We start from the raw sequence: 20,506 nt of genomic DNA on the forward strand, positions 1-20,506 counted from the left end.
TATTGTCACACCTCTTTTTCATCACAGATTGTAAGACCTCACTCTTCTTGTATAAGTAGTTGAAATATGCTTTGGTTTTATATTATTTTTAAATGTCAACTCTGAATTTTTAGAAGGAAGGAGAGTTGTGAGAAGTGACAGGGTCATAGCTAGGTAGAAGTAAGTGAGAGTAGCACTCCTTACATATGGAGCTCTACCCCAGGGCTGCAAAGTTGCAAAGCATGAAGTTCCAGCTTGTTCTGCCATCCAAGTAATTTGACCCACATGAGGGAGGCCACCCTAACTGCAAGACAGAGCACCATCACTGCTGAGCGATAGCGAGGATTGCCACCGTAGAGTGGAGCAGAGAGTCTTATTCATCCAGAAGGAGTCTTTGAGTCATTGTCAATAGACCTTAGTTATGAGGTTTGCCATCTCGGAAATGGAGAGGAGACTGATACAAGCCAGAACGCAATAGCAGCGCATTGGTTTAGAGAAAGGCGACTGGGAGCGCGACTGCACTAAGCACCATGAGAGAGTGTGCTGTGACATATTGGGAGTGACACAAAGACTGTGCCTTAGTAAACTAGAAACTGCTGAGGAGATTGCAAGCAGCCTATATATAGTGTCTAAGATGCAAACATACCTTTGTTATTTATTCTAGCCTCTATTCAAGTTGCCTTTTGTGACATCATTTGTAACCACGAAGCATGCTGCCCCTTACTATACTATAATCATCAAGCTTGTTGCCCCTTACTAGACTATAACTATCAAGCTTGTTGCCTTTTTGAGTAAAGTTATCATAAACTGTCTGCTGAGTACATCTGCATTCCTTACACCAATCGTGAATGGGAAAACAATTTACACCAAGGATCACTGTATCCTACATTATACTTAAAGGATCTCACCATGAACCAACATCAACCAACTTCCTTACAGACATTACATTTTAGTTGTGAATCCAGTTTTACTTGTATATTTGTCTATCAATTTTTATCATAAACGTCTTATTATTGTGGCAGGGTTCACTTACGGTAGAAGGGAGATGATGTGCAGCAAAATCTGGGCACCCAGCGGAGAGAAGCAGGGGACCACCAGTTGCACATACACCCATTTTTCTGTCTAAGGCCACGTTCACATTTTCAGTATTTGGTCAGTATTTTATATCAGTATTTGTAAGCCAAAACCAGGAGTGGAACAATCAGAGGAAAAGTATAATATAAACACGTCACCCACTCCTAGTTTTGGCTTACAAATACTGATGTAAAATACTTACCAAATACTGAATGTGTGAACATGGTCTTATAGCTAGCAGAATCTAGTGTCCTCTCTATTTGTAAATATGATTGGTTACTATTAGTGATGAGCGAGTATGTTCTGTTAACCTGTTCTGCGAGCATGCTCGGTCGAACACTGAGTATCTTCAGCGTGCTCGGTGTTATGCTTGAGCCTGTTTCTTTGGCATTCCTCACATGTATTAAAGCTGTCAAACAGTCGCAAATCATGCACACGGGAGTGATTCAAACATAACACTGAGCACGCTGAAGATACTCGGTGTTCGCCCGAGCATGCTCGTAAATCTTGAGTATCGAGCATGCTCGCTCATCACTAGTTACTATGAACAACAGATCATTTGTCATGATGTTGGATAATTACTTAACAGTGATGGCAGAATGGATTCCTATAACTCATGTCTTGTTTATTTGGTTTTAGAGAGCCATGACGCTTTCTGTCAATACCTATCAAAGAAATCTGGTGCTGTGGTTGTCTCTGTTGGGTAAGATGGCATTGTTTATCTAATGTTTACTTGTGTTCTAATTAAACGAATGAAGTAGTGAAAGTGAAATCTGACTAATTTTTGTAGGATGAAAGTGATTTGACCAAAGAAATTTATCCGATTTCTGTCGGAAATGAAAGCTGCAATCTGATTGGTTAATTTGGGCAACTGTTCCATTTTTTTGTTGGTAATAGTTTTTATATTCTCCAAAAATTAAAAAGAAAATAAACATGTTCAGGAATAAAATAATGATAACTTGGATCACATTTTGTTCAAAACCATTAAAAATGATCATGATCGAGATTAAAAAGACATACAGATGCACAGAAAACATTTGGGTGAGCCAGAACCCAGTAATTAATAGCACAAAAGATGATATGGAGAACTATATCTCTAGGCTGGAAGCATCCTAAAGGGCTGAGACTGCTGCTATCAGAGGGGAACTTCAGCAGCTGTCTGAAAGGGTGGCTAATGATGAAAGCCATACAGAGGCCATCTATCAGAGATTACAAACACAAGAACAGACGGCTCCAGCTCACTCTCAGCAATTGGAATACCTGTCTGATTTGGTGGACGATATAGAAAATAGAGAGAGGCGCAATAATATCAGAATTAGAGGCCTCCCAGAATTCGTGGAAGAGAATAAACTGGAGGAATCTTTACGCTGTATCTTTAATTCTATATGAAATTTACCACGTGACTCAGACATAGAATTTGACAGGGCTCACAGATCCCTGGGACCCAAGTCTACTGATGTAAACAGACCTAGAGATGTCATATGCCGGATGCACCGATATAAAGTGAAGGAGAACATTCTTGCTAAAGCCCTCACATTGGAACCTATCATCTTCAATGAACGAGTTATTCAGATTATGCATGATCTGTCCTGGTACACACTTCAGAAGAGACGTGCCCTGAAGCCCCTGCTCGACAACAAAAAATCCTTTATTCTTGGGGCTTTCGTTTTAGACTTCAATCTGGAACTCTACATGTTTTGCGAAGTCTGGAAGATTTATCAACATTCACTATTTCATTGGGAATTCCATCGGTCCAAGTGGTTCAATCAGAGTGGCCTGGTCTTCCTAGAGGCCTTGGAAGGAATGACTCACCTCCCCTCAAAAAAGGAAGACACACAATTTTGGCATGAGAAATTGAGGTCGCAATATGGAAGAAAGAGGAGCATCACCTCCGAACTGACTGGCTTCACTATTCTCACTCATTGTTCTCTTTGATACTGATTAATGCTTAGCAGTCGGGGAATCTCATACAAAGTTGATATAAGCACACATGTATAGATATTGTTATATACGAGTTGGACATTCAAGTTTTGGTAGATAATAAATGTACTATTATGAGAAATGTATACTAAGTCATTATGGGTCTGCGGACCAAGCCTGTAGAGTGCTACTCTCCATAGAAAGCGTGTTTCCACTAAGGGTATCTACATTCCGCTGGACGGGTGTGGAATTTTCTATTTTTGCCTAGTAGTCCTCCTCTTTGAGGTCTTTCTTTGTGGTTGGGGAAGGCGCCCAACTGATTTCTTGTGTTGTTTCCCTCCTTTCCTATATTTTTTTCTGAGATGAAGGAGTTATCATCATTATTCAGATAAACAAACTGTCTTGCTCATAAGTTTCCCCCCCCTTTTTTTTCCTTTCTCTCTTTCACTAATCCTCCCTCAGACCTAATTCCTGGTTCTCAAAATGAACACAGTCAAATTCTGTTCTTTAAATGCTCGAGGCCTCAATGTTCCTCAGAAACATTCTCAGATTCTGTACTCTATGCACAAACAAAGGGTTCATATCCTCATGTTACAAGAGACACATTTTAAATCTGATCAGGTTCCTAAGATAAAAGATAGATATTATAACAACTGGTTTCATAGTGCAAATCCTGAAGCAAAATCCAAAGGGGTTTCCATCGCAATCCTTAAATCATTAGCATTCTCCCTATTGGACACACTTATTGATACACAAGGCAGATACGTATTTCTCAAGATAAAAATTGTAGATTCAATATACACAATTGCTAATTGGTATCTGCCTAATAAGGGTCAGATTATTGTGACGTGTCCCCTGGGCCGTGGGGTACTCGGTGCCGGGCCGGTCGGTGCTGGGGATGTCACAGTGGCAGTGACCCGGTCCGTGACCCAGGGCGGTCAATAAAAGGGGAATAAAGTGAAAAGGGGAATATAGTCTTTATATATAATGTTCGTGACGCCACCTGTGGTATGCGGCTATATGGAGCCGGTGCAGATCCTCTGGAGCCGATGATGACGCAGCAGAGTTGGTTCAGCTCTCCACAGGCAGAGCTTAGCTCCAGGGCAGTGTAGGGATGATTAATGAGGTTGATGCTGCTCTGCAGTGTAGTGCAGGGGATGGCACAGATAATAACTCTAGGACACAGTGGGGTGCAGTCTTCCAGGTTTACTCACAGTTGTTGAACTCCAGGTTACCAGCGCCAGGGTAACCTCCCACACCGTCCTGTGTTTACCAAGGCAGGGGTTCAGCAAATTCCCAAGTGTTTCAAGAGTACGTATTGGGACCCCAATCTGTGTGCCTTCCTCGGTCGTCTTCCTTCGCTGGCTCTCACTCTCCTGCCCTGCACCTCGCAACCAGTGTCCCAAGCCGGTAACCTCGGATTTTGGCGGGCAACCTGCAGTCCCTTGAATCCTATGTGGCTACCTTTTTAGCGATGTAGTTGCGGTTGTGAGCAGCTGCACCCTGAAAGTACAGTAGCCTCCGGTTTCTAGCCCTTTCGCAACCCTGGGATTTTCAGTTTTTGCATTTTCGTTTTTTGCTCCCCTTGTTCCCAGAGCCATAGCATTTTTATTTTTTGGTCAATATGGCCATGTGAGGGCTTATTTTTTGCGGGACGAGTTGTACTTTTCAACGCCATTACTAGTTTTACCATATCATGTATGGGAAAACGGGAAAAAAATTCCAAGTGCGGTGAAATTGCAAAAAAAGTGCAATACCACAATGTTTTTTTTTATTTTTTTTATCATGTTCATTGAATGCTAAAACTGACCTGCCATTATTATTCTCCAGGTCATTATGAGTTCGTAGACACCAAACATATATAGGTTCTTTTTTATTTAAGTGGTGAAAAAAAAATCCAAACTTTGCTAAAAAAAAAAAAAAAATGGCGCCATTTTCCAAAACCCGCAGCGTCTCCATTTTTTGGGATATGGGGCTGGGTGAGGACGTATTTTTTGCATACCAAGCTTAAGTTTTTATTGATACCATTTTGGGGTAGATCCGATGTTTTGATCGCCTATTATTGCATTTTATTGCAATGTTGCGGTGATCAAAAAACGTAATTCTGGCGTTTAGAATTTTTTTCTCATTACGCCGTTTACCGATCGGATTAATTCTTTTTTTATATTGATAGATCAGGCGATTCTGAACGCGGCGATACCAAATATGTGTATGTGTTTTTTTTTTTATTATTATTTTATTTTGAATGGGGCGAAAGGGGGGTGATTTAAACTTTTATATTTTTTTTAATGTTTTAAATATTTTTAAAAACATTTTTTTCCCACTTTTTGCTTGCTTCTATAGTCTCCATAGGAGACTAGAAGCAGCACTTGTCTGATCGCCTCTGCTACATAGAAATGATCAGCAGATTACCTCTATGCAGCAGAAATGGTCCTGTGCTATGAGCGCCGACCACTAGGTGGCGCTCATAGCGATCAGCTCATGACAACTTGCTGCAGACCCAGGGTTGTCATGCCCATGCATCAGTGACCCGTGATCACGTGACGGGGTCACCGATGGGCGGGGTAAGTGACGCGCTTCCGGCGCGGCGATGTTAAATGCCGCTGTCAGAGATTGACAGAGGCATTTAACATGTTAACAGCCGCGAGTGGATCGCGATTCCACCCGCGGCTGTTGCGGGCACATGTCAGCTGTAATAATCAGCTGACATGTGCCCGGTTCAGTGAGGGCTCAGCTCCGGAGCCCTGACTGAACCGGGGGTTACAGCCTTGTGCGTACAAATACGGCACAGGCTGTAAAAGGGCTAGCTGAGCCTTGTAGTTCTCCACTAGTTAGTGGCTGGTCCCCTTTGCGGCCTGATCCCTCCACGTTCCTGTAGATTCGGGCGCACGGGTGGCTTCTGCACTCGCCGTGCCCCTGGGATCATCACTTCCTCTGCTCCCTTCCTCTTCAGCCTGTCCTCCTGGTCCTCTCTGTCTAGGCCCTCTTCTCTGAGCAGAGCTCCTACAGAGCTCCTGCTCCAACACTCTCTCCTCACTGAACTCTCTGACTGGACTCTGACTCCCTCTCTCAAGATGGCTCCCCTTTTTATACTCCTGCTGAAGTGCTCCCTGTGCTGCTTCCTCCACCCACACCCACTACTTGGTTCCCCCTCTCTTGCCCCCCCCCCCACTTCCAACCAGGGACAGGGCTCAGCATTGTACACATGCATCTTGCCCCTCCTGCTGGTCTGGAGTAGTGTAGTGGTGGATGCAGGTGTTAGGGTCCCGAGCAGTACTCCATCCTTACCTGAGAGTTGGATACCACACCTCTGGGTGAAATGCAGCAACTCTGTGGCGACTGAACCCGCTGGTGCGCCACAATTGCATGTCGCGCGTTCTTAACCGCATTGTCTAATTTCTCAGAAAGTACCGTTTATTGCAGGAGGAGACTTCAGTTTTACCATGAACCCAAAAGTCAATACCTCTTTAGGTAGGGGAACAGTTCAAGTGAGACAGCTTCGATCTTTGAAAAGGGCCCTCCATGCCCTCCAACTGACCGATGTTTGGCTAATGAACACTCAGGGTAAGGATTACAATTATTTTTCGCATATTCATAATTCATATAGTCGCATAGACCTCTTTCTTTTGAGGCATCACGCTTTGTCCTGGCAACCCGAGACCACAATCGGAGATACTTTGTGGTCGTACCACGCTCCAGTTTTTCTGACACTATCTCTTCCATCCCTAGCTCAATGCTCTTGGACTTGGAGATTGAATGATAACCTTATCAAAGATGGTCTGTGTGAATCAGAGTTAAAATAGGCTATTGACTTTTATCCAAACACATGCTTCTGATCAAACCTCAATCCCTTTGGTGCAAACTCTGGAAGAGGTGATATCCATAGAAGAAATTGATTCTGCGATACGAGCCTCCCCGTCAGGTAAATGCCCTGGCCCAGATGGCTTTACGCCGGCATTTTACAAACCGTTTAGAGGGCAACTCTCTCCAATAATGGCTAAAACCTTTAATGCAATTGATGGAAATACTGGATTTGTCCCTCAATGTCTAGCGGCACATATTAGTGTTCTCCCCAAGCCAGGTAAATAATTGCTAATTTTAGACCAATCTCTTTATTAAATATAGATATTAAATTATTTTCAAAAATCTTGGCTGATAGGTTAACTCCTTTACTCCCCTCTTTAGTTAATAATGATTAAGTAGGCTTTGTCAAAGGACGAGAAGCTAGGCACAATACCATTAAGACACTACTCATTATTTCTAAAGCAAAAACTAGGTCCACTCAACTAGGTCTTCTATCTATAGACACAGAGAAGGCTTTCGATAGAGTTCACTGGGGGTTCATGGAGGAAGCCTTGAAACAGATAGGCTTGGGCCCTTGCTACCTACAGAAAATTATGACGCTATATAATAGCCCAACAGCAAGAGTGAGAGTAAATAATTCTCTTTCTGCTCCATTTGCAATTAACAATAGAACTAGACAAGGGTGCCCCCTATCTCCATTGCTATATGTAGTGGTAATGGAGCATCTGGCCATTGCTCTCAGAAATAATCCCAATATTCACGAATACAAAGTGGGATCTAAGTCTTATAAATCAGCTCTGTATGCAGATGATTTACTTCTCTATATATCTGACGCGCCCCCTGGGCCGTGGGGTACCCGGTGCCAGGCCGGTAGATGCTGGGGGTTGTAGTCACTGTGGCGGTGACCCAGTCCGTGGCCCAGGGCGGTCAATCCAAGGGGTATGTATAGGTGTAAATGTCCGACTACGCCACCTGTGGAATGCGGCTAATAGAGTCCGCCGCTGCGGAACAGTCCTCTGAAGCTGGTGGTCTTGGCAGCAAGGGTGATATAACTCCCCACAGGAAGAGTTAGCTTCAGGGCAGTGTATATGTGGATGATGGTGGTTGTGCAGCGCGTCCCAGTGCAGTGAGTGCTGTTGCAGCAAGGAACACAGAGACAAGATAATGCAGTCCCAGGGTCTTTACTCACAGTTGTTGCTTTCCAAGTTATCACTGCAGATCATAACTTCCCACGTCGTCCTGCGCTTACTCAGAGTGGGGTTCAGTCCACCCTCAGGTATTTCCAGAGCACTTCACAGGACCCCTCTCTGTGTACCTTCCTCAGTCGACTTCCTGCGCTGGCTCTCTCCCTCCTGGCCTGCGCCTCACAGTCAGTGTCCCAATTCGGTAGCCTCGGGTCTTGTCGGGCGACCTGCAGTCCCCTGGACCCTCTGTGGCCACCTTCTCGGCGAGTATTAACTGTGGTGATGGATGTCTGCACCCTGAAAGTGCAGCCACCTACGGTTGCTAGATGGACTTGAAGTATCCGTGATAGTTAAGGGGCCGGTCCCCTCTGCGGCTTGATCCTTCCACTGTCTTGTAGATTCGGGCATACGGGTGGCCTCCAGCACTGCCCGTACCCCTAGGATCCCTTCTCTTCTATTCCTGGAGCCTTTCTCCTGCTCCCTCTCCTCTTCACTTCTCCTCTTTCTCCTCTCAGACTTGGGCCCTAGTTGCTAGGCCCGCCTCTGGAGCAGAGCTCCTACAGAGCCTCTGCTCCTGTCACTTCTCCTCTCACTAGTCTCAACTTCTAAGATGGTTCCTTTCTTTTATACCTCCTTCTACAAGTGCTCCCAGGATCTACGTCCTCAACCCCATCCACTACATGGTTCCCCCTCTCTAGGTGGTTCCCCCCACTCCAGCCAGGGACCAGGGACTGTGCTCTCCCGTAGGAGCAATCTCGTCCTGTCCCCCGGAAATGTGGTGTAGTGAATGCAGGTGTTAGGGTCCTGAGCTGTACTCCTTCCTTACCTGAGAGTGAGATACCACACCTCTGGGTGAGATGCAGTACCTCTGTGGCGACCGAACCCTCAGGGGCGCCACATATCCCAAGCACAAATAACATTTCCAATGATTCTAAAAGAATTTGATAGGTTTGGATCAGTCAGTAATTTTAAAGTCAATTACTCTAAATCAGAGACCTTGAACATACTGTATCTCTCCCACAGACTGAAGTCTCACAAGTTCTGACTAAATTTCCATTTAAATGGCAGAAAGAATCATTGAAATATTTAGGGGTCCATATTCCCTCGAATCCTAATAAATTATTTGAGCTTAACCATCAAGCTTTACTGAATAGAACATATGGAAATCTATTGAAATATGGTAAATTGAAGCTACCTTGGTTTGGAAGTATGAACGCCATCAAAATGGACATTTTGCCTCGTTTCTTGTACATTTTTTAAACAGTCCCGATCTCTCCTCCCCTAGTTTATTTCTTAAACTAAGGTCAGCTATAATTAAATTCATTTGGGGTAAGATTAAACCTCGCATAAACATACAGACTGTAACATACCTGGCGTCGCCCTTGCATGGTGGTCCATCTCCCACTGTGCAAGAGCGCGCACTTGATCTCCAGTCCAGAATGTCTCTCTGGCTTCCCTCCATGCTGTCTGTTTGTGTCTGTTTTTGCTGCTTAAGGGCGGCGCCCGATCACTTCCTGCTTTTTGTACCTGCTGTGGGTCACACCCCTTGTGCGTCCTCAGCCTATTGCTGTCTGTCACCTGGTATATAAACCAGCTGCTCCAATCAATCCCTGCCTGAGCATTGTGTTTCATTCAGTGTGTGCTTGCACTCTGAAGGTGCCAGGTCCCCTTCTGTGTTCTCTTGTCTGCCTTTCCTGGAGGCTGTATTTCCAGGCCTGTCTGAACACGCTCCTAGCCTGTTCCTCCCGCCTTCTAGGGGCCGATTACCTAGACCCGCTCCTGTATCTTGTCTGTCCTGTCTGAACTCGCTCCTAGCCTGTTCCTCCCGCCTTCTAGGGGCCGATTACCTAGACCCGCTCCTGTATCTTGTCTGTCCTGTCTGAACACGCTCCTTGCCTGTTCGTCCTGCCTCTCTGGGGGCCGTATTCCCAGACCCGCTCCTGTATCCCGCTGCAGTGTCGGTCTCTTCCGTACACTCAGTTCCAGTCTGAACTCTCTCCTATCCTTTACCTGTTTTGCCTCTATGTCCGTTCCTTTCCTTTTTCCGCAGAGTCTGAACTTGTACCTAACTCCTGCTTGTTGTCTCTGTACTCCCGTTTGTGTGTTTGTGGTCCACTCGCTACTTCACTGCAAGTACCTTGTGGGTATCTGGCTCTGCCTTTCCCTTCCTGTCTGTTTCGTGTGAACAGAGCCCTGTCCCCCCTGCTCAGTCTCGCTCCGCTCTGACTCCTTTGCTCACCGCTCCTGGCGGTCTCGTCCTGCTCTGCTCTTGCTCACCGCTCCTGGCGGTCTCGTCCTGCTCTGCTCTTGCTCACCGCTCCAGGCGGTCTCGTCCTGCTCTGCTCTTGCTCACCGCTCCAGGCGGTCTCGTCCTGCTCTGCTCTTGCTCACCGCTCCAGGCGGTCTCGTCCTGCTCTGCTCTTGCTCACCGCTCCAGGCGGTCTCGTCCTGCTCTGCTCTTGCTCACCGCTCCAGGTGGTCTCGTCCTGCTCTGCTCTTGCTCACCGCTCCAGGCGGTCTCGTCCTGCTCTGCTCTTGCTCACCGCTCCAGGCGGTCTCGTGCTGCTCTGCTCTTGCTCACCGCTCCAGGCGGTCTCGTCCTGCTCTGCTCTTGCTCACCGCTCCAGGCGGTCTCGTCCTGCTCTGCTCTTGCTCACCGCTCCAGGCGGTCTCGTCCTGCTCTGCTCTTGCTCACCGCTCCAGGCGGTCTCATCCTGCTCTGCTCTTACTCACCGCTCCAGGCGGTCTTGTCCTGCCCTGCTCTCGCTCACCTCTCTGGGCGGCCTCACTCTGCTGTGTTTGTCTGCCACATCTGCGGTTCTGTTCCAGAGTCCCAGTGTGTACTGGGTCCTATCCCGCCTGTGTTCCTACCTGCTAGTGCCTTCCTGTCTGCACTCTAGCCGTGCTTGCTTGTACCCCCCTGCCTGCATACCCGCCTGCCCGCATACCAGTCGTGCCTGCCTATTCCCACCAGTCTGTGTGCCAGCCTAACCAGTCTGTTCCTGTATTCCCCTGTGTGGGTCAACAGCCGTGTCCGGGGTCTGTCCTGGAGTAGCACCTGGTCCCTCTGCTCGGTTCCTCCTGGGTGCACTGGCGTCGTATGCCGTCTTGCGACCCTGGTTGGATCGGGTGAATACCTAGTTACGCCCCTCCAGGCATTCACTCTCCGGCACGGTCCAGTGGAATCACACGCACACGCCGCTCAGCCCGGGCGTGTGCATTACAGCATGCTCAGGCCATGGTTCCCGTTGAGCCCCACGGCCTTCGCTCTCTGAGACGTTTTCCAGCGAATACATGCATTAAAAATAAATAAATACAATTTTTTTTTCTCTAGCTGAGTTCCTGGCTATTACGCACCCGTCCAGATGGATCTATCTGCTCTCGTTCCTGCGGATCCGCCACGTTACTATGGGGATCCAAGACAAAGTCGTGCATTTGTGGAGCAATGCATGCTACACTTCAAGTTCTACCCTCTATGTTTTCCCACCGATCGGGTTAAGGTGGCATTCATTATGTCTAACCTAGCGGGTGATGCCTTGGAATGGATCAACCCCCTATGGGAAACACAGGATCCTATTGTCCTGGACATAATGGCCTTCCTGGTGGCCTTTCTAATGGTCTTCGATGATCCTAACCCGGAGGCTCCTGCTGAAGCTTCACTTCCCAATATCCCGGAGCAGCCCCGATGGGTAATGTGTGTGGGTAGCGCAATAGTCCTCCAGCCCAATGAGACTACTGCCCACCCAGAATCCTCACAGGGTGACTACGCTCTCCGGAATACTTCTCCCAACCTCAAGAGGCAGTCCAGACGTGCTAGACGTAGAGGCAAGCCGTCACGCCAGGGTCTGTCCTCCCTGAGACCTCCTGACCCCAACCTTGAAGTCCCTACTGAAGCTTCATCTCCCTGTATCCCAGAGAAGCCCCAACGGGTAATGTGCGTGGGTAGTGCACCAGTTCTCCTGCCCGAAGAGACTACTGCCCATCCAGACTCCACACAGGAGAACTTCCTGCACCCGGCATCAGATGCTTCACCCACTTTAACCGGTGTGTATGTCCAAGGATGCTCCGAAGCTGTGATTACCTCAGAGTCTGTGCACCTCTACTACCTGGCGGAGGACCCCCAGTTGCCTCCTGAATCCTCCGGGATACCACTCGATGACAAATGGAGAGAGACTTCTCTACACCTGGTACTCGATACTTTGTCCGCTCCGTCCTGTGAGCCTGACAATGGGTACCCCAAAGTGGTAGTTACCCCCGAGTCTCTACACCCTTCCGACCAGGCGGAGGACCTCCAGTTGTCTCCAGAACCCTTCGGGGTGCTACCTGGTAGCGAAAGGACAGAGACTCTCCTATACTCTGTATCTGATACCTCGCTCGCTTCGTCCAGTGAGTCCAACCTAGTGTACTCTGAAGCAGGGGTTACCCATGAGTCTCTACACCCCTCCAACCAGGCGGAGGACCTCCAGTTGTCTCCAGAACCCTTCGGGGTGCTACCTGGTAGCGAAAGGACAGAGACTCTCCTATACTCTGTACCTGATACCTCGCTCGCTTCGTCCAGTGAGTCCAACCTAGTGTACTCTGAAGCAGAGGTTACCCATGAGTCTCTACACCCCTCCGACCAGGCGGAGGACCTCCAGTTGTCTCCAGAACCCTTCGGGGTGCTACCTGGTAGCGAAAGGACAGAGACTCTCCTATACTCTGTACCTGATACCTCGCTCGCTTCGTCCAGTGAGTCCAACCTAGTGTACTCTGAAGCAGGGGTTACCCATGAGTCTCTACACCCCTCCGACCATGCGGAGGACCTCCAGTTGTCTCCGGAACCCTTCGGGGTGCTACCTGGTAGCGAAAGGACAGAGACTCTCCTATACTCTGTACCTGATACCTCGCTCGCTTCGTCCAGTGAGTCCAACCTAGTGTACTCTGAAGCAGAGGTTACCCATGAGTCTCTACACCCCTCTGACCAGGCGGAGGACCTCCAGTTGTCTCCAGAACCCTTCGGGGTGCTACCTGGTAGCGAAAGGACAGAGACTCTCCTATACTCTGTACCTGATACCTCGCTCGCTTCGTCCAGTAAGTCCAACCTAGTGTACTCCGAAGCAGAGGTTACTCCCGAGTCTCTACACCCCTCCGACCGGGCGGAGGACCTCCAGTTGTCTCCAGAACCCTTCGGGGTGCCACCTGGTGGTGAATGGACAGAGACTTTCCTATACTCGGTACCCAATACCTCGCCTGCTTCGTCCAGTGAGTCCGACCTAGTGTACTCTGAAGCAGATGTTTTCTCCGAGCCTCTGCACTCTTCTGACCCGGCGGAGGACCTCCAGTTGTTTCCTGAATCCTCCGGGGTACCACCAGATAACAAAGAGACAGTGATTTTTCCTCATCCTGTACCTGATAACCCGTCTATTTCTTCCTGTGAGCTTGACAAGATGTACCTCGAAGCAGAGTTTACCCCCAAGTCTCTGCTCCCCTCCAACCCGGTGGAGGACTTCCAGTTGTCTCCTGTACCCTCTGGGGTGCCACCTGAAAATATGTGGAGAGAGACTTCCTTGTGTGCTGTTCCTGGTACTCCACCCGTTTCGTCTGTTGCTGAGGATGACTGGATAGGAGGTAGCATCCTAGCTAACCAGATGAGACCAGTTTTTCCTGTGGACAGTGGGAGTGATCTCCTTAAAGTGAAGGATTGGCCCTCGAATTCCCTGCGGAAGATTCTGGCAGGCCTGAAGAAGAGGGGGAGTAAGGGGGGGGTACTGTAACATACCTGGCGGCGCCCTTGCATGGTGGTCCATCTCCCACTGTGCAAGAGCGCGCACTTGATCTCCAGTCCAGAATGTCTCTCTGGCTTCCCTCCATGCTGTCTGTTTGTGTCTGTTTCTGCTGCTTAAGGGCGGCGCCCGATCACTTCCTGCTTTTTGTACCTGCTGTGGGTCACACCCCTTGTGCGTCCTCAGCCTATTGCTGTCTGTCACCTGGTATATAAACCAGCTGCTCCAATCAATCCCTGCCTGAGCATTGTGTTTCATTCAGTGTGTGCTTGCACTCTGAAGGTGCCAGGTCCCCTTCTGTGTTCTCTTGTCTGCCTTTCCTGGAGGCTGTATTTCCAGGCCTGTCTGAACACGCTCCTAGCCTGTTCCTCCCGCCTTCTAGGGGCCGATTACCTAGACCCGCTCCTGTATCTTGTCTGTCCTGTCTGAACTCGCTCCTAGCCTGTTCCTCCCGCCTTCTAGGGGCCGATTACCTAGACCCGCTCCTGTATCTTGTCTGTCCTGTCTGAACACGCTCCTTGCCTGTTCGTCCTGCCTCTCTGGGGGCCGTATTCCCAGACCCGCTCCTGTATCCCGCTGCAGTGTCGGTCTCTTCCGTACACTCAGTTCCAGTCTGAACTCTCTCCTATCCTTTACCTGTTTTGCCTCTATGTCCGTTCCTTTCCTTTTTCCGCAGAGTCTGAACTTGTACCTAACTCCTGCTTGTTGTCTCTGTACTCCCGTTTGTGTGTTTGTGGTCCACTCGCTACTTCACTGCAAGTACCTTGTGGGTATCTGGCTCTGCCTTTCCCTTCCTGTCTGTTCTGTGTGAACAGAGCCCTGTCCCCCCTGCTCAGTCTCGCTCCGCTCTGACTCCTTTGCTCACCGCTCCTGGCGGTCTCGTCCTGCTCTGCTCTTGCTCACCGCTCCTGGCAGTCTCGTCCTGCTCTGCTCTTGCTCACCGCTCCAGGCGGTCTCATCCTGCTCTGCTCTTGCTCACCGCTCCAGGCGGTCTCGTCCTGCTCTGCTCTTGCTCACCGCTCCAGGCGGTCTCGTCCTGCTCTGCTCTTGCTCACCGCTCCAGGCGGTCTCGTCCTGCTCTGCTCTTGCTCACCGCTCCAGGCGGTCTCGTCCTGCTCTGCTCTTGCTCACCGCTCCAGGCGGTCTCGTCCTGCTCTGCTCTTGCTCACCGCTCCAGGCGGTCTCGTCCTGCTCTGCTCTTGCTCACCGCTCCAGGCGGTCTCGTCCTGCTCTGCTCTTGCTCACCGCTCCAGGCGGTCTCGTCCTGCTCTGCTCTTGCTCACCGCTCCAGGCGGTCTCGTCCTGCTCTGCTCTTACTCACCGCTCCAGGCGGTCTTGTCCTGCCCTGCTCTCGCTCACCTCTCTGGGCGGCCTCACTCTGCTGTGTTTGTCTGCCACATCTGCGGTTCTGTTCCAGAGTCCCAGTGTGTACTGGGTCCTATCCCGCCTGTGTTCCTACCTGCTAGTGCCTTCCTGTCTGCACTCTAGCCGTGCTTGCCTGTACCCCCCTGCCTGCATACCCGCCTGCCCGCATACCAGTCGTGCCTGCCTATTCCCACCAGTCTGTGTGCCAGCCTAACCAGTCTGTTCCTGTATTCCCCTGTGTGGGTCAACAGCCGTGTCCGGGGTCTGTCCTGGAGTAGCACCTGGTCCCTCTGCTCGGTTCCTCCTGGGTGCACTGGCGTCGTATGCCGTCGTGCGACCCTGGTCGGATCGGGTGAATACCTAGTTACGCCCCTCCAGGCATTCACTCTCCGGCACGGTCCAGTGGAATCACACGCACACGCCGCTCAGCCCGGGCGTGTGCATTACACAGTCACTCTCTCGTCATAAATCATTGAGTGGTGTAAGCCTTCCAAATTTCAAGAGATATTTTCAGGCCTCTGCCATTCTGAGGATCCTAGATTGGCACTTTTATGCAGACACTAAACGATGGGTGGGAGTGGAACAGGAAGGCTTAGAAGTCCCTCTACGACATCTATCATGGTGTCAAGAAGACTCAGTGACCTTGGTCAAGTGCAAATTAACTAGGGAAACACTTAGAACATGGCATGTCCTGAGGAAAAAAGTGTTTCCAGATAAAACTATTAGTCCACTCACATCAATATTTTATAACCCTTCCTTTCTACCTGGATATCTACGCTGGTCCTTCCTCGGTTGGAGGGTAGTGGAGGACACCCGATTGTTTCAAATATTGGAAAATGGTATGATACCTTCCTTTGTATCTTTACAAGCAAAGTCTCCAAATGTGAAAATCAAATGGTTTGAATACTTGCAAATACAATCCTTCCTAGTAGCACATAACCCGAATGGAAATTCGCTCTCAAACTACACCTTCTTTGAGAACATGTTCCTTCAGGAAAATGGACAGACTCATGCTATTTTTGTGATCTATGAGGGATTGAGTAGAGAGGAGGGAACGGAGAAGCTGGCATATCAGCGAGCATGGGAGAGGGACTTATTATTAATTTGTCCCCTCTTGAATGGGCAAAAGGGTTTCTCTTCACACATAAGCTCACTAATGCTGGGAGTTCACAAGAGAAGAACTATAAAATACTTACACAATGGTATCTTTTACGGATCCGGGTGGTGGAACCTCTGTGCTCAGGTGAAAGGAGGGACCAGAGGGGCGTGACTAAATACCTACTCGGCCTGACCAAGGTCGCACCGTGGCTCAATCGACTCCGTGAACCAGGGAGGGACTGAGCAGGGGGACCAGGTGCCACTCTGGGTCCGACCTTGTTTGAGAGCAGGTGACTCCCACCGGTCAGATGGCAGGAACTGACCGGTACAGTGGATGAGCACGGTAGGCAGGCTGACGGGTGGTCCGGGTAGACAGGCAGGCTGATTCGGCTGATAGCCAGACGGGTGCTCCGGGTAAGCAGGCTGGCGGGCACAGCAGGTAACAGGCAGGTGCTCCAGGTAGACAGGCTGGCAGGCACGGCAGGTAACAGGCAGGTGCTTCCAGGTAAGCAGGCTGGTGGGCACGGCAGGTAACAGGTAGGTGCTTCCAGTTAAGCAGGCGGGTAGAGCCCATAGACAGGCTGGCGTACTGGACTGTAGACAGACTGTTTGGCTGGATAGTAGTCAGACTGGCAGACTGAACTGGAGAACAGACTGGCGGACAGGACTGACTTGCAGAGGGACCTGAGGGCTGAAGCAACAGTAAGAATCACAGAGCAACAACCTTGCACGGGCGCCTCCATATTGGAGGAGGTGCTTTAAATAGGGAAAGTCTTCCGGCCATTGGCCGGGGACTTTTTAGGACGGCGCGCACTGCCCCTTTAAGAGGGAGGGAGCAAGCGCTCTAAGCACAGTACCCGGGAAGCTGTGTGAACCAGCAGCAGGGAGGCCAGAAGACGCCGGGCCAGGAGCGTGGCTGTAATGCTACAGTATCACTACCCTTCTAAATTACATGCAATATTCCCTACAATGTCAGAAATGTATTGGAGATATGAATGTGAAATGGGTTCCATGATTCATATCTGGTGGGACTGTTCAAGAATTAAACCATTTTGGGAGAAGGTATTTGATAATTACCAAAGTATCACAGGTAACAGAGTAACAAGGTCTCACCACATAGCACTCCTGTCAATTCTTCCTTCTTCAATAGGTACTCAAAAGAAAGACCTTTTGTCGAATTTGTTTTACAGCGGCACGGACTGTAATCCCGCGGTTTTGGAAACTAAAAAACCGACCTAACATATTGGATTGGTACAATGAAATGGTGAATTTATGTAGAATGGAAGAACTTTCTGCAGAATGTAATGGAACCAACGATAAATTCAGAAGGGTTTGGAGCGGATGGATTCTGTTTCAGGATTCACATGATTTTCATACCGTTTTAATAGTTTCAACAGATTTATGTGATTGTGCTCATAATCAGCTACATGGGCATAAGGAACCACCCCCCTCCCCATCCCTATGTCTTTTCTCTCTCTTTTTCTTTCTCCTCTCTATATGATTTCTTCAGACATAATATAGAAGTTACCTCAACATAAGAACCTCTAGTTGGTGATTATTACATAAACAATATGATGTTCAAGGTATTACAATGTGATTTGATATTGAAAGAGGTGATCTCATTGGAACTGTGGACATTTTCTATATTGTTTATGTTTTCTTCGAATTCAATATATTTTTTGATTTGCAAAATGTATAGTAATCAATAATTAATGTTTGGTTAATGTTTACTATAACAGATTGAATATAACTGGTAATTACTCAATAGTATATACAAATAGATATCATTATGTTCCAGCGGTGTTGGCACTGGCTGGTCTCACGTGACATTGGCTGCAGGGCTTCTGTGACATAACAATCAGCGACCGCTTCTCTCTTCCCTCCTTTGGAAAAATCAGACATACGGAGTAAATCAGAGCTGTGGCTGCTCTCTCACTTCCTCCGGATGTCTGATTTGTCCTAAGGAAAGGAGAGTGAAGATGTCGCTGATTGGCTTCAGGGATTGCGTGACATAACTATGTCATGTGAGTCCCAGGAAAGCCAGTGCGGACACCGCTGGAACAGCGCCTGCACTGGAGGTGAATATAGCTGCTATTTTATAAGGGGGTAGTGATTGAGAAGGGGAAGGTTGAACAGCCCTTTAATGTGGTTAATCAAAGGTTGTCTATAACTGACCATTTGCTTTATATACAGTATACTGGTGAATAAGAGGAAGTGACTGCAGCACTGGCCACCTGATGACATCCTGTTTGAGTATCCCAGAATGCACTGGGGATTCTCAAACAAAACATAATCAGAATGGGGAAAAAAAAGCAGGAAGATAGTAGAGAAGGAACAGTAGGGAATTTTTAATTAAAGTATGTTAGAAAAGTGATCAGATTATTAGATTACAAATATAGAAATTCAGGATTAAATTCAACTTTGGTTTTGGATCACTCTTTAATGAATTTGGTCCATTTTTCAAGTGCCGTACGTCATCGCCAGAAAGGCCACTCTGAAGTACATTTCTGTAGAAATTTACAACACTTTTGTGGTGGAAATTATGACAAAATTTGTCAGGTGCTCTTAGCAATGGCCTGCCCAACTTGAGCTCGGTCTTCTTTTCTAAAAGTGGCCAGGACATTTCAAGCAAAAAAATCTGCATGATGAATAGGACCCAAAGTCTGCAACATGATTGGTTGCAAAAATTAATCATCTCTGTATTTACTTTTATAGTTCCTAAATAATGTTATCAAAAGTGTTGTCTGCTTTGGACAGCCCCTGCCCATTTACCATATTAAAACATTTTTTAAGAGAAGGACCCGATTCTTCACCCACATCTATTGCTTAGGGCAGAGAGTATCTACAACACTATCTCTCAATCTGGAGGATGTAGCTTGGTAATGTGTCATTGCCAATAGACCACTGGGAATTACTTTAATTAATACCATAAAGTATATCCAAACTGGGGGAACTAAGTAAAGATTTTAATCAATGCAAATGGTGGTCCCTATTATCCAGATATTGACTGTTGTTTCCCATATCAAAGACCCAATGATCTTTTTGAAATCATTCATTTTAGGTACCGCCTGGCCCCAAAACACAGATGTCCGGCTGCTTTTGATGACTGTGTCTTGGCCACAGTTCACTTTCTGAAGACGGCGCAAGATCATGGAGTCGATCCTTCTTCTGTTATAATATGTGGAGACAGTGCCGGGGGCAATCTTACAGCTGGCGTTTGCCAAGCTCTTGTGGGTAGATCAGATCTTCCAAAGCCCCTTGCCCAGGTGATGTTGTACCCAGTGCTCCAGATGGTGGACTTCAATTCACCCTCGTACCAACAAAACAAGATGGTCCCTTTGTTGCTCCAAAACTTTGCTTTATACTGCACAATGAAATACATAGGTGGTGATTCATCTTTGTCAAAAGAACTGATGAAAGGCAGCCATGTTCCTCCTGAGATAAGACAAAAATTAAGTAAGTGGTTGAGTTCTGAAGAATTTAAGGTCAAAGGCTACAAACCTCACATCATGGCGCCCTTTAATAAAGATGTTTATGAGAAAGTTAAGATAACTCTTGACCTTCCATGTTCTCCATTGCTCTCCGATGATGCTGTTATCCGACAACTACCACAGGCCTACATACTAACATGTGAGTTTGATGTTCTCCGCGATGATGGGATACTATACAAGAAAAGACTGGAGGACAATGGAGTCCCGGTCACATGGTATCATGTTGAAGATGGCTTCCACGGAGTTGTCATCCTATTTAATCATTCTGATGTGGTGTCTGGAAAGTTGGCTATGGATAATATTATCACTTACATTAAAAACCTTTGAGACCTTGTATGAGTGATGAATTGTTTGTGTATAAAATAACACAATATCTTACATGTTCTTTATTTTGGGTTTTTGTCATGAGGTGTATTTCAAAATTGTATTATTTTGCTAAATTATTTATCTTACTATGGTTTTCTTCATAAATTTTTTTAAAGTTTTGTTTGCTTTGTAAGAAACGGTGAGATTTTCATGCATATTTTTTATGTGTTATTGGCAGGATTTCTTTAGGCAGACAGTTGTAAAATCCATTTTTTTCCAATCCTATGTAGAAGCCTATAAAAAAAACATGGAAAAAAGTAGCACACCTAGACAATGCTGCATTTTGTAAAATATGTCAGTAATCAAATAAATGCACCAAAAGTGAAGTCAAATGACACAAAAAAACGCACTGTATGTAGTATGCTTAAAGGAAATCTGTCAGCAGGTGTCATGCCAGGTATGGGAAGAACCCAGCATATGATCATGGGAAAAGGGGAAAGCCCAGCAACTAGGGAAAGGTGGA

General features: G+C 47.6%; 1 protein-coding gene across 1 annotated transcript in view; it reads left to right on the plus strand.

Annotated features, from left to right (window-relative positions):
* Positions 1–20,011, plus strand: part of LOC141172487 (arylacetamide deacetylase-like 3) — a 47,274-nt gene extending 27,263 nt beyond the window's left edge. The window contains exons 3-4 of the mRNA XM_073656749.1: positions 1,693–1,756; positions 19,248–20,011. Of these exons, the coding sequence (XP_073512850.1) occupies positions 1,693–1,756; positions 19,248–20,004 (821 nt within the window). The 3' untranslated portion in view covers positions 20,005–20,011. The remainder of the gene's footprint in view (positions 1–1,692; positions 1,757–19,247) is intronic.
* The last annotated feature ends 495 nt before the right edge of the window (positions 20,012–20,506 follow it).

This window comes from Phyllobates terribilis, unplaced genomic scaffold (assembly GCF_046119375.1).
Source record: "Phyllobates terribilis strain yellow unplaced genomic scaffold, ASM4611937v1 Scaffold_12__6_contigs__length_324123572, whole genome shotgun sequence".
NCBI lineage: Eukaryota > Metazoa > Chordata > Amphibia > Anura > Dendrobatidae > Phyllobates > Phyllobates terribilis.